Source organism: Scleropages formosus, chromosome 11 (assembly GCF_900964775.1).
Source record: "Scleropages formosus chromosome 11, fSclFor1.1, whole genome shotgun sequence".
Taxonomy (NCBI): Eukaryota; Metazoa; Chordata; class Actinopteri; order Osteoglossiformes; family Osteoglossidae; genus Scleropages; species Scleropages formosus.
In genome coordinates, this window is record NC_041816.1 from 1464033 (window position 1) to 1476860 (window position 12828).

Genomic DNA, 12828 nt, shown 5'->3' on the forward strand with positions numbered 1-12828 from the left:
TTAAGAGAGGAGTGCCGGAGATCTGTTTCACCGCCTACTGGTACGGCTTCCCGTGCTAGTTGTAGTGAAGGTCGGGGACCGTTCAGCGCAACAATAATACTTCAATGAAGTTTGCACTTTGTTAGAAGGTTTGCCTGAGGTTACTCTTCAGAGAGCAGCAGAAAAGATTTTATTTATTTATTTTAAGTGAGGGGGCATGGTGGTGCAGCAGGTTTGGTCTGTGCCTGCTCTCTGGCGGGTCTGAGGTTCAAGTCCTGCTTGGGGTGCCTTGTGATGGACCGGCATCCCATCCTGGGTGTGCCCCCTCCTCCCCATCCTTGTGCCGTATGTTGCCAGGTCAGGCTCCGGTTTGCCAAAACCCTGTTTTGGATAATGGTTTTGTACGTGCGTGTGCATTTTAAGTGACCGGGATCATAAATAACTATTGAACCAGGCACTGAAAGTTCTAATGTTCCTTATATGTGAATATTACATATAAAAGAACCTGGGATGGGGTAAACCATACTGTTTGTTTTTTCCTACTTGTCTTCACCACCCTGGGCACTACAATATATTGCCAGAAAACTGTGCATGACAGGAAACTTAATGAGAAATAGGTTGATCTAAAATTTAGAGCATATATGTACCCATAAACTGATTATCTTATTTTTTATATCTATATTTTTTATTGTAGGGATGGCTGGTAGTGTAGTGGTTAGAGCTACTGCCTCCGAATCCAAAGGTTGCAGGTTTGATCCTCACCTCCTGCTGTAGTAGTAGTTGAGCAAAGTACTTACCCTAAAATTGCTCCAGTAAAAAATTACCCAACTGTACAAATGGGTAACTAATTGTAACCTTAACATTGTTAGTTGCTTTAGAGTAAAGCATTAGCTAAATGAATGAATGTAAAAGACAGCAGAATATCTGGATTGTTGGACTAAGTGAAATGTGTAACGACCAGATAGGGATGGATGCTGCGGCCCCATGACAACACCATATTAGCGTATTGATCCCCCCGACGTGCAGAATTGCTACCCTCTATGGGGACAGATGACGTTAAACAGTGTCGGTGAGAGCTGTGAAAGTAGGTTAAATGAAACGACATACTTGCGAGAACAGTGCACGAATCGAGCGGTGTTCACCAGTCACCCCCTCCCTTTAACACGACCCTCCGCCGCCTCCTACGCGGCCGAAAAATATCTCGACCAGTTTGGCTGCTGCGTAAATCGCTTTGGATTTTCATTCTCCTTTAGTTTCCATGCGAACGACTAGCTCGTTCTTTCACTCGCTGGATCATCGCTACACAACTCATTCAATATAGTCAGTTTTTCACATTTTTGCTGCCTGTTGGTAAACTGGATATTCCACATAAAGTTACCGTGCTGTCAGCTCCTTCTATTTCTGCAGTCGCTGTGTAATAGGGTGAAGAGTTCTGTCCGTAGGTACGGGGTGGGTGGAAAATGAATGGAGTCGTTCCTATTTTAAAGCCATTAAATTTAATATTTTAACTTTCCGAAAAGTCACGCTCGTACTGCAAACCTTTTCACTGTAAGCTCACTTCTTGTGTCAATTCCGTCGGTCCTTTTTGGGTCTCGGTCACTTTTTACCCTCGACTGAGAGCTGTGGAGGCGTTACCAAGCAGTTTGTTTCAGGATGAAAAGCCACGGCCTCACGCTCAGATGACGTTTTTGGAAAAAAGGAACAATAAGAAAGATCGTCAAGCATTTCCAATGCGGCGGTTCAAGGATCCAGCAAAGGGGAAAAGGAGAAACGCAAACCCAATGCTTCCACACTTTTATTTGTGCCAAATCGGATCGTCGCTCTCCAGATCTGTAGGTTAATGCAGCAAAGGTAGCGGACAACAATGAGGTAGAGACTTTCAAAACTCTAAAAAGCAGCTGGGCTGGGCGACGAGCAATGGGAAGTACACGGGTGAAAAGAAAGGACGACACTCGGTCTTTGGCACACCGCTTCGGAGATACGAAAAGGAGCGGGGGGAGGAAGAAGCTGCATAAGGCCTACTCTGGCTCTTTGTTCATCCTAGGTACAGTATGTTAGAGTTCTGTATATTAAACAGGAGGAAAAAAGCTTCATGACCAGGGCTGTGCCCATAACGATACCTGCCTTTCTGCTGATTTATAAAAAGGAAAAGTGATTAAAAACGTCCGTCACCCCTTTCCGAAGTGCAAATTAAAAGTGCAACAGTTTAAAACTATGTACAGTCCCAAAGATTAACATCCATTCTTGTTTATAGTCACAATTTCAGTAATAGCTTAAAACTTGAGGGCCACCCCTGGGATATGGTGCCCAACAAAGACCTTTTGTCATTATTTCTTAACTGGACAAATCATGTAAGCAAAAAAAGACTCATTTGTTCTGGATAAAACACAACTGCATAATTAAAAACTAATAACAGTAGCTTCAGACCAATACACGGAGGGGGGGGGGGGAATTTAAAAGCCACCTCTGTTCCAGTTTCCACGTCCCGACTTAAAACTTCTCTATTTAAAAATTAGTTAAAAACTGCATTAAAATGCCTGAAATGCAACTGGTTAAATGAAGCATAACTCATTGTTCCAAAGTAAAAAACACCAGCTGGCTGCTCAGAAACAGCCGGCCAGCTAGCGAGGGGAAAATAATGGAAAGGCACTGTATGGCATCTGCCAACGTGAAAGGCAATGAGACTTGCAAGCTTGGTCACCAGCTTGCAAGGCATGTGAAACTAAAATCACTGGAAGAATCTTTAAAAATCAAGGAGAAGGCATTTTTTTTTCTTTTTTCCCATCAACACCTTCGGAGCCCTGACCTGAATCGCCTCTCTGGCCGTAGCCACAAATCTGTGAACTGCATAATCGGCGGGATCCGGTCATCCCGACACCTCGCTGTGCATAGTGCCATTGTGGACGAGTAAACAGCAAAAAATAGCAAGTGCATTCGTGAACTCTCTGCAGTACCGCCCCCTTCCCCTCCCCCTTCCCCTCCCCCTCCCCCCTCCCTTTCTCATGTGGAAGTGTCGCTTCTGGGTGGGGTGAATCCGCTTTCCTCCTCCGCTCCTCTGAGAGGCGCTGCGGGGCAGTGGCTCGGGTCAGCCGTGGCCGCGCCGCTGCCGCTTAGCTGGAGTCGCGGTTCTTCTGGTTGCGCATCAGGGGCCGGTGGCTGCTGAGGACGTCCATGGAGTGCTGCCAACGCCAGCAGGAGCGGCAGTAGTACCTGAAACAGGCCTGAAGATCGCAGCGGCTCAGGGACCTTGTCTGCTTACAGATTTCCCGCAGTCTGGTTCACAGTCACGACTGCTGTGCTTACCAGCCTTAATTATTCTTGCCGATATTATTAGGCGCGGTGTTTGATTCTGATTCGTTTCAACGGCAGGGTCTTGTTCCGGGGCAACTGAGGCCGTGCAGCCTACTTTGCTCGGGTATCAGCTATTCGGGATCAGAATGATAACGAGGATGCACGCACCTGGTCTCTGCAGAAGAATGGTCCTGGCTGGCGTTTGCACACATGACACATGGAATCCTCCAGATATGGGTCAATCTGAACCTGAAGGATGGACAAACCCACTGCCTTTCACTGGTTCCCCAAAGAGTCTACATCTGCATTTATATATATTAGCTGCTTGGACCACATCTTTACAATTTGTTCGCACCTTTTTCGTAAACTTGGGCGTTTTTATCTCCACGAATGCTGCACCCACTGCCTTAAGGTAGCTGCGCTGATTATTGAAGGTCACGCGGCCAGACCCTGTCATGACAAACCCAACTCTGAAATATGCTAAAACATGCATTTGAAAATTACATAAGATCGACTATATATGAAGGATACTTTACAATATGTATAAGTTACACACGCAGTGTGTCAGAAGCAAACAACACAATTGTTCTGTTCCCATAGCACATTTCTCAGCTATTATCATACCCAGAGTGGCTCACTTCCTTAGTGTTATTATATGCAAAAGCTGTTTGAGTATAATGGAGCTGGAGCAGATAGAATGCGTTACAGTAGAAGAAACCTGCATTTGCATTAAAAAGTTGTTGACGCTCATTAACTCCACATAACCAATCTGGCTTCTCATGCCACCTCTCACTCAATAAGATGCACCATGCTCCTTTCTGACACTACCTGTGACAAAGTCTGGCATTGCTCACTGTGCCCTCACTCTCATCCTTGATTAGATATGATGGATAGCTTTTTTTGGGTGATTTTCTTCCTATCTGTCAAAGCAATTGTAACATTGCCAGTTTACACGCCCTTAAGAGGGGTTCCACAAAGCTCTGTTTCGGGACCCTCTCTTTTTTGTGATTTGTTCTATTGCTTTATCATTTTTTTACACTCCTGGCGAGAACATCCACATTATTTTGAGAATATTAGCGACGAACTGCTGCAGGATGCAGTTTTCATTTTATAGACGGGGGGGAAACATATCACGTAAGAGTCATTTGTCTAAAAAAGTGGAGAAACGTGCCTCAGCCCCTTTCTGCATCCGTGCAACAGCAATAAGCACAGCACTAAATGGACGTGAATGCTCCTTACCTATTGGATACTTGTGCTTGTCTGTGTCAATCCCAGCATAAACCACTCCTCCAAACAGGTCGTTCATGATGTTGGCCAGTGCTTCAGCGTTGAGCATGCCGTGAAGAGCGCCCACAAATACTGTCTTACTAGGGTCCAGGCGCTGTGAGGGGCAGCGCACATAATTGCTGTCTGAGATTGCCCATGGAATCACCTGCACCTGTTGTGAAGAACTTTAGAGTAAGACCTTCAGAAGGAGAGCCTCAGCTGTCCAGTTGCTGTACTCTGTAACTAACAGTTATTCCAGATCTTGCCGATGATCCACACTCACGTCTTTGCAGCGCATCCTTCGGCTGGACATCTTGAAGTAGTACTCGCTGTGATCTTCCGGGTGGAGAAGGTCCTGAGTGCAGGCCTGCAGCAGCCCTCGCACCGACTTCTCAGACTCAAACACCAGGTACACATAGCCTGCAAACAAGTGAAGCAACATTCCACATGACCTTATTCAAGCAATTTTTTACCTAGTTTCCAAATTTTGCTCTAATTTTAATGACTTAATACTGTGTATTAGCAACACCTTGACGCTTGACAGGAAGCACTGGACAACTGTCCCAGGGATACAACAGCAAGTCCTTCCCGCATCCTTTCAATCTTTGTACATCGAGGGCAAAAGTCCAGTTCCTCAACAAACAACCCAACCAATATGGATTTCATGAAAGTTTGTATCTGAGAAAATTAAAAATGTCCAAATTTGTCTCGGGGGGGGGAGGATCAGTCTATAGAATAATCACACAAAGGTGCAGTCTGGTACAAAATATGACTTTCAAATATATCCGAAATCCTACTTCCATCCAGCAATCCGTAATTTTTAACACAGCTTCATTGCTTTGCCGACTTTACTTTGTAAGGAAATATTTTTTACAATACATTTAATGTAAAATGTCTGCAGTACAGGTTAAATATCTTACGGAAGGACACCACAGAGGCTACCCTGTGACGAACTAGCGTCCCATCCAGGGTGTACCTCCAGCCTTGCTCCCAATGCTTCCCGGAAAGGCTCTAGATCGGTGCGACCCTGCTCAGGACAAGCGATTATTGAAACTGGACAGATGGAGACTACAGAAGGACTCCCCTGACACTTGTACCAGCCATGCTCAAGTTACAAGTTTTCAATCACTCTTCTGCCTTAGTGGTTGTGAATAAAAATATCCTGAGCCCACCTTTTGGAGCATTACCTTTTGGAGGGCATCTGGGATGTTTGCCATCCTTCCCAGGCCACTCGACATGGAGCGGACCATAACCGTTGAACGTGTTTATCAACCCAGCTGGGGAAAGAGAACAAGAGTCTAAAATAAGACACATTGCCTAACCAGCACTGATATCCTGCACATTGAAAAGACGTTGCAGTGAAAGATAGTTAACTTGTTTCAGATAACCGAAACCGTGCACGAGATAGACAGTTTGCTCACCTTCAGTGATGTCCCACGGAACACCGCCAAGAAAAACCTTACAGGAGTACAGGGGATTCTTGTTGGTTCTGGACGGCAGTTGTCCGTTCCATGTGAAGGTAGCTTCATTCACGGCTGAAGGAAAGGCATACATATATATATATATATATATTATACGGAGGAGGACAATTAATGTGCAGAATCGAGGGGCAATCATGAAACAAATTTCTACGGAAACGTATAAATGAGCCGGATGCATTAATGCTGAAATGCATGAATAAAACACCTGACATCCATGGTAACGTTAAGACCTCAGCAAAGCAGAGAGACTTTTAATATTACCTAATGTTTCTCAATGAATTAAACATTAAAGTTCACCTGCAGTCATTCTGTGAGAAAAATTTGGATTTTTAGTTAATTACTTATTTATGCATTTAGCTGACTCTTTTCTCTAAAGTGATTTACAAGGATTTACCCATTTAACAGCTAGATTATTTTTACTGGAGCAATGTAGGGTAAGTACTTTGCTCAAGGGTGCTACAGCAGGAGTGGGGATTCAAACCTGCATCCTTCTTGTTCGAAAGCGTCAGCTATAACCACTACACAACCTAATTATTATTATTATTATTATTATTATTATTATTAAACCTCTACCCTTATTACCCTCAGTAAATGCTTTTATTCAAGGCAACTTACCATTTTTTACCAATTTATATAGTACCTTGTTGAAAGATGCTTTAACAGTACCAGGGGTAACGGTTGAAACCAGCAGCTTTCACACTGCAAGCTCGTTTTCTTAAGTGCTTTGTTAGCTCTCATATTACACTTACATTTATTCATTTAGCAGACGCTTTTCTCCAAAGCGACGCACATCTCACAGAAAATACAATGTGTTCGTTACATTAGCAGAAAGAGACTTAGATGCAGACACGTGATTGTAAAGTAGTTTATTTTCCACCATATAAACCAATTATTTTTATATATATGTACATATATAATTATGCACATATATATATATATAATTGTCTCTTTAAGAGTCTTATAAAGACATTGTTTGTGTCATGTTGCATAAGTGAGGTAAAGCCTTAATGTTACAAATCTGTGGAATCCGTCGGGATTTAAAGCAAAACGAAGCGAAAGAACTACGTCTAATGTAGCGTATGTGATGGTGTGAACTGTGAGGTGGGAAGGACTGGCGCAAAAGCCACTTTACCAGCAGCCTGCCTGTGGAGCTGAGCTTCCCTCTCGATGTTGTATGGATCGTTGGGCGTCTCCTGGAGGTCCAAACCGGGCCACACGGAGGCCCCTGGCCAGCGCTTGAGCGGAGCATTGCTGCGGCCAGCATTGTGCGAGGGCGTGGGAAGAGGGCTGTCCTGGTCCATGGCAGATCCCATGCCCAGCTTCAAGGCATCCTTCTGCATGCTGGACATGAGGAAGGGCAGTGGGGAGATCCTCAGGGAGGACTGAGAGGAGAGGAAATAACGTGCAGGCAAGAGGCTTCTTTAGTCATATTTTTAGGGTTAGATTAAATATTTAAGACAAACTGCATTCTGCAGACACGTGTAGGCTACCTGCACCACAGACAGCTGAAGTGAACGCCAAATCTTAGTGACCGTAGACAAGAATTTTGGAACATACTTTGGTAAGATATGACTCGGCAGCTAAAGAAGTGTAGCCGACAAATGAAGCGAGGAAAGCGTCGAGAATCCTGCGTTTACCAGCAAATCGCAGAGGTGGTCAGAGCCGGAGCTCAGTCCGCTGGTCTCGGAGTCTACGGGGCTGCTCGACCGCGAGTCCAGCAAGGAGCGGGAGTCCAGCCGCATGTTGAGGCGGGACATGCCAGGAAACCTGTCCTGGAAGTCCGCAGCGCTCACAGGTGCGTGGGAGGGAAAACTCAGCGGTTTCCCCAGGATATTACACAAAGAGCTGCCCGGAAGGCCCAATACTGGAAGAGAACAACATGGCACGATTAATTGTCTGGATTGTTCCGAAGGAAGTGTACCACAGCAGAAATGCCCTTTCAGCGGATCAGGAAAAACCCACAGAGTTTGACCAAGCTGATGTGCACCGTGGGGTAAGCTCATCGGGTAGCGCCTGGGATCTGAGTTAGGGTTAGATTTGACTTTGAATCTGACCAAATCTGTGTGAAGCTTGCACACTTTCCCCGCGTTTGTGTGGGTTTCCACCAGGTGCTCTTGTTGCCTCACACAGTCCAAAGTCCAAAATCAACTGCTGACTGTAAATAAATAACCCTTAGGGTAAGTTGTGCAAGAGTGGATCAGTGCATGACTGTCCTGTTGTGGACTGGCATCTCCGTCCAGCGAGCACCCATGTTCTACACTTCTGGGATAGGCTCCCGGCCATCGTGACCCTACGTTGGACAAGCGGTTACCGATAACGCATCGACGGGTAGATGGACATTCACCAACTCATTATATGCTGTCTGAGCAGCAATGTATTTACCTGAGGATCACACTGAATTTGAAGAGTAGGTCACACGCACACATCACTTGAAACCGCTTGTCCCATGCGGGGTCGCGGCGAACCGGAGCCTAACCCCGCAACACGGGGCGCGCGCAAGGCCGGAGGGGGAGGGGACACGCCCAGGAAGGGACGCCAGCCCGTCGCAAGGCACCCCAAGCGGGACCCGAACCCCAGACCCACCGGAGGGCAGGACCCGGTCCAACCCACCGTGCCGCCGCGCCCCCCCGGAGTAGGTCACTTCAAACACAAAAGTACGATTTTCACTGAACCATCTAGAAAGCGTTTCGACTCGGTGACAAAATGCAAGGCATCGGTGAATAATGACAATCTTCCGAAAGACGGAGCGGTCCAGAGGAACCGAAGAGTAACGTCCTTCTCCGAACGATCGGATTCAGTCTAGCCGACCGCGTCTCTCACCTACGCGGTGCTCAGCTGCCGTCTCTGCGCCGGACTCATGGAACAGGGAGGCCTGTATGCCGGGTCAGCTTCGGGGAGCTGCCGACCGAACGCCACGGGGCCGGGCTGCCCATGCCGTGCTCTCAGACGACAACAATGCCTGGCATTTTACTGCGGGGCCGTAGCTAGGGCCGTTATCTCACCCTCGGCAGTCCCTGGAAATCTCACCCCTCTTAGACAAATCCAAACCAAAAATCCCTGGCCGGAGCAGCGGGGAAATACGATCAGATTAGACGGCAGGGCGGTTTTGTGATGCGGCGTACGGCAAGAACTGGGTCAGAACGTAGGGGAAGCGGCGCAGCCTCGCGCCGAGACTCGTCTCGCTGATTTGAGCCGACAAAAGTAATAGAAGAAGCGGTATGAGCGCGCCGCACCCGCACCCGCGCTCGCTGACCGTCGAAGGAGAGAAGAACGCGGCTCTAGTATTCCAGATCTACAGCCGCCCTTGTAGTCTCCGTTTGAAAAGCATGACTCCGAGATCGTACTTGAGACAATGGACAGAATACTTGGTTCAAGAAAACATTTTTGACTTCGGGAGAAGCCATTTCCTTCTGGATGGCATTTAGCGTAAGGTTTTTTTTTTTTAAAAAAAAAAAAAAAAACTTGCCAAATTACCTTGTCGACACTGAGAACTAGAGGAGGACTTAAACCGAACGCTGACCAAGTTAGAAAAGGCGCCGGTGCCAGCGGGACGGCTTGATGCCGCAAAAAAGCTGAAGGATCGAAAGCTTAACACGTGACCTAATGCAACCTGCGGTAGAAGCTTCAACTCGATGAGGTGTAAAAGTCACTACATTTTACATTTCCTTGGGACACAAGGTGCTTTTTCACGTCCTAAAATATTAATTAGGTCAGCCATTTTGCAGCATCTCTCCTTCCAGTGGAAGGAATGACAAACGAGTTATAATAGCTTTTCACGCACCTCCTGTGCACCCTTGCCGAGGTCGTGTTACTCAATGTTCTCTGTAAATTAGGACAACCATGTTCCATGTCTGGTGATTATATAATGTAGGAGTTAAGAGGATATAAGGCAGATTTTTTTGTTTTTTTTTTAAAAAAATGCACATACGCATTTTTTTAAAAGTTTCAATCGAATAAATAATTCCTGTATTTATTTAAAAAGAAAAAAAAAAACTCACTGTCATTGTGTACTTAAGCTGGAACGGAGATATTTTATAGGAGAGATTGGTACCACCAGTCCTCATCTTCGAAAAATCTATAAAGGCTCTTTTAGTGAAGGTAACATAGTCCAGTATTGAACCCCACCAATCAGTGCAGTTTTGTAAATGATTTGCGTAGAATGTACATTTCGAACCACGATCGGGAGCAAAGCTGACTGATTGACCCCGTACAAGGCTCGGAGAAGCCAAGACACAGTCCAGACGTACGAGACCGGCCCCGTCCACACACTTTACTTGAAAGCTCTCTTGTAACGTGGAGTCTTGTTAAAGGACGGGCATGGCCCGCTATTTTCTAGAAAAAGGGCAACGCGGACAAGCGAAGCCCTCAGCGCACATCTGCGTACAGCGAAGTGCGCAATACAGACATTTTCATAATAGCCGTTTATATGACTGTCTTCACAAGGTCCAACCAGAAAAGTTCACTCACTGGAAGGGGCGCCGGTCTGAGCTGCGGTCTCTGCGCTGGCGATGCTCGGGGATCCGTCCACCCCGGGCAGGCTGAGGGAGAGCAGGCCCACGGCCGAGTCATCGGCGTCGGGCAGGACCCGGGAGGAGCCCAGCGAGTCCAGCGCGCCGCTTGGGAAAAGCATCCCGCCCCTGACTGCAGCAGCGTCCGAATCCCGCAGGTCCGCTGGAGGCTGGGCTGGGCTCGGCTCGGCTAGGTGAGACGAGCGCTCGGGGATTCTGCCGTAACCAAGGGAGCTGGAGAGCAGCTCCTTTAAATGTGGAGCGTGATAAGGAGCACACGGCCGCCCTCCTCCTCCTCCTCCTCCTCCTCCTCCTCCTCCTCCTGCTGCTGCTGCTGCTGCTGCTGCTGCTGCTGCTCAGGTATGCCTGCAAAGTCTGCGAGCGAACCTGCGTCTGGAACGGCTGCCACGCATCTCCATTTGCATCACTGACCCACCTAACATGTGACTGGGGTGCTGATGCACTCACATCCTCCTGTTAATGACATCACCCCCCCCCCCCCACCTCCCGCCGCCCCCTCTGTCACGAACCCCCCCCCCCCCCCAAACCCTTCCACTCCGCACCGGCAAATGTTTGAAGAAAGAAACGAAAATTCCGGCTGGAAAATTCCCAGGCTCGACGGAGGCGCAGCGTGGCTCACGGGCTTGAGGACCCGCCTAGTCCGGAGAGGAGTGCTGGCTCCGGGCTGCTGGGGGTGGGGATGGGGGGAGTGGGAGGAGAAGTCCCCGGCATGCCGTGCTGGGTGCCGCCTGCCCATGTCACAGCCGCATACAACAGACAGCAGCGGTCACTGAGCGAGCGAGCGAGCGAGCGAGCGGGCAGGCGGCGGGAAGCAGGCCATCTGCGCCGCCAGCTCCCGTCGCTCCCCCGCAGCTGGACGGCCTCCAACCGCCGGCAGCAGCCCTGATTCAGCAACTCCGGCAGGCGCGGAGCAGGGGAGGTGCAAAAGGGCTGGCGTAGTCACTTTCAGCCCGCGTGTCAGTGCTCCTCTGACTGCGCATTGTTTACCGGCCATGGCTACACCCCTCTCGGGGAGGGTTAGGGCCGCCACTTCCATCGAGCTCGGTGGGAAAAGGTGACCGGATCAGTGGGACGTCACTAACTGCTCCTGAAATAACTTTGTACAAAAACGACCAAACTAAGAGAGCGCTCCAGTTCAGAAGCATGGAAGCCATTTGTTTTAGCTGCTGCCTCTTCCTTCCAGCAATAAGGGATGAACGTTTCTCCACTGTACATGTGCTGTAAAATAACTGGTTCTCCTTACGGTAAATTTCCACACTTGATTTTTTTCACCAGGTAGAGCGTTAGTCTCCCACTGGAAGGCAGCAGCAATGTACAGCTCAGAGATTATAGAGTGATACACTACTGCATAGCTCACCAATTCTAAGGCTGATGAGACAGGTTTAGTTAAATAAGATTATTATGGGCAGCACCTTTGATATGGCTCACGGTGTACGTGTGTGTAAATTCCAAAATGTTTAGAAATACCATGCGTCATCATAAACTTTTTAACCATCGTTGTAAACATTTCGCGATATATTTATCAGATGATCCCTTAATATTTTCAGATCAAATCCCGATCACATATTTATCCGCAATACTGGTGGCGACATTAATTTTGGAAGTCCATTTAGCCAAGATAAATGGGACTCACTGTACATCCAGCACCAGAATTTCTTACCATGTTATAACTATTTCAGTCCATTTTGTGGCCATTAAAATTGCACCTTTATTCGGTCTGCAAAAAGCATGGAATAAAATAGAAAGGAAAGCGAAAGCAGAAACATATACAATTACTGACACTTTTATACTACGCATCAACTTCAGTCCAATTTTTTACAATTTTCGTTTGAATTTTAAATCTGCTTAAAGACGTACAGGCTTAGGGTGTAGGAATTCTGGGTCGTCCCAGGTTTTTTTGCAGGATAATGACTCAGCTCTTTCAGTTACAGCCCGTTTGCAGAGCCTTCAGGCTGAATATAATCAATGCAATTGTGACGGCGATAAAAGACAAGTGTCACAGGGCTCTAGAGAGCAGATGGAGCTGCCCGTGAAAGAGACGCAACGCAGCATTAGGCAGGCATGCAGGGAGAGCAGCATTCTGGGTAAACATGAGCTATTTTCACTACTCAAACAGAGAGCCGTGAGAGGAGCGTTAGAAGCTCGGGGCCGGATAACGGAGGTGCGTCTGTTGGACACGAAGAATGGAGAGGGACGGACTCGTGCGCTCCTACTCAGGTGTGCGTGAAGCGCCGGGTAGAAACGTGGCAAATTTTACAACGAGAAGAGGTTGCTCAGGAAAA

General features: G+C 47.5%; 1 protein-coding gene across 1 annotated transcript; it reads right to left on the minus strand.

The window, feature by feature from the left end:
• Positions 1-2989: 2989 nt before the first annotated feature.
• LOC108934604 (cytoplasmic polyadenylation element-binding protein 1-like) lies at positions 2990-10972 on the minus strand. Its single transcript, XM_029256051.1, has 10 exons — positions 10485-10972; positions 7655-7881; positions 7150-7399; positions 5958-6071; positions 5724-5813; positions 4820-4956; positions 4510-4708; positions 3626-3720; positions 3439-3519; positions 2990-3200 (listed from the first exon to the last, which is right to left on the minus strand). Exons 1-10 carry the CDS (start codon positions 10645-10647, stop codon positions 3090-3092), a joined length of 1467 nt encoding a protein of 488 aa, XP_029111884.1. The 5' UTR covers positions 10648-10972; the 3' UTR covers positions 2990-3089.
• Between the last annotated feature and the right edge of the window lie 1856 nt (positions 10973-12828).

Excerpts from the sequence above, each read along its gene's own strand:
- LOC108934604 (XM_029256051.1), bottom strand. The coding sequence starts at position 10,647 with ATGCTTTTCCCAAGCGGCGCGCTGGACTCGCTGGGCTCCTCCCGGGTC. Across the intron at positions 7,882-10,484 it reads TCAGACCGGCGCCCCTTCCA|TATTGGGCCTTCCGGGCAGC; the intron begins GTGAGTGAACTT and ends GTTCTCTTCCAG. Across the intron at positions 3,201-3,438 it reads CATTCTTCTGCAGAGACCAG|GCCTGTTTCAGGTACTACTG; the intron begins GTGCGTGCATCC and ends TGCGATCTTCAG.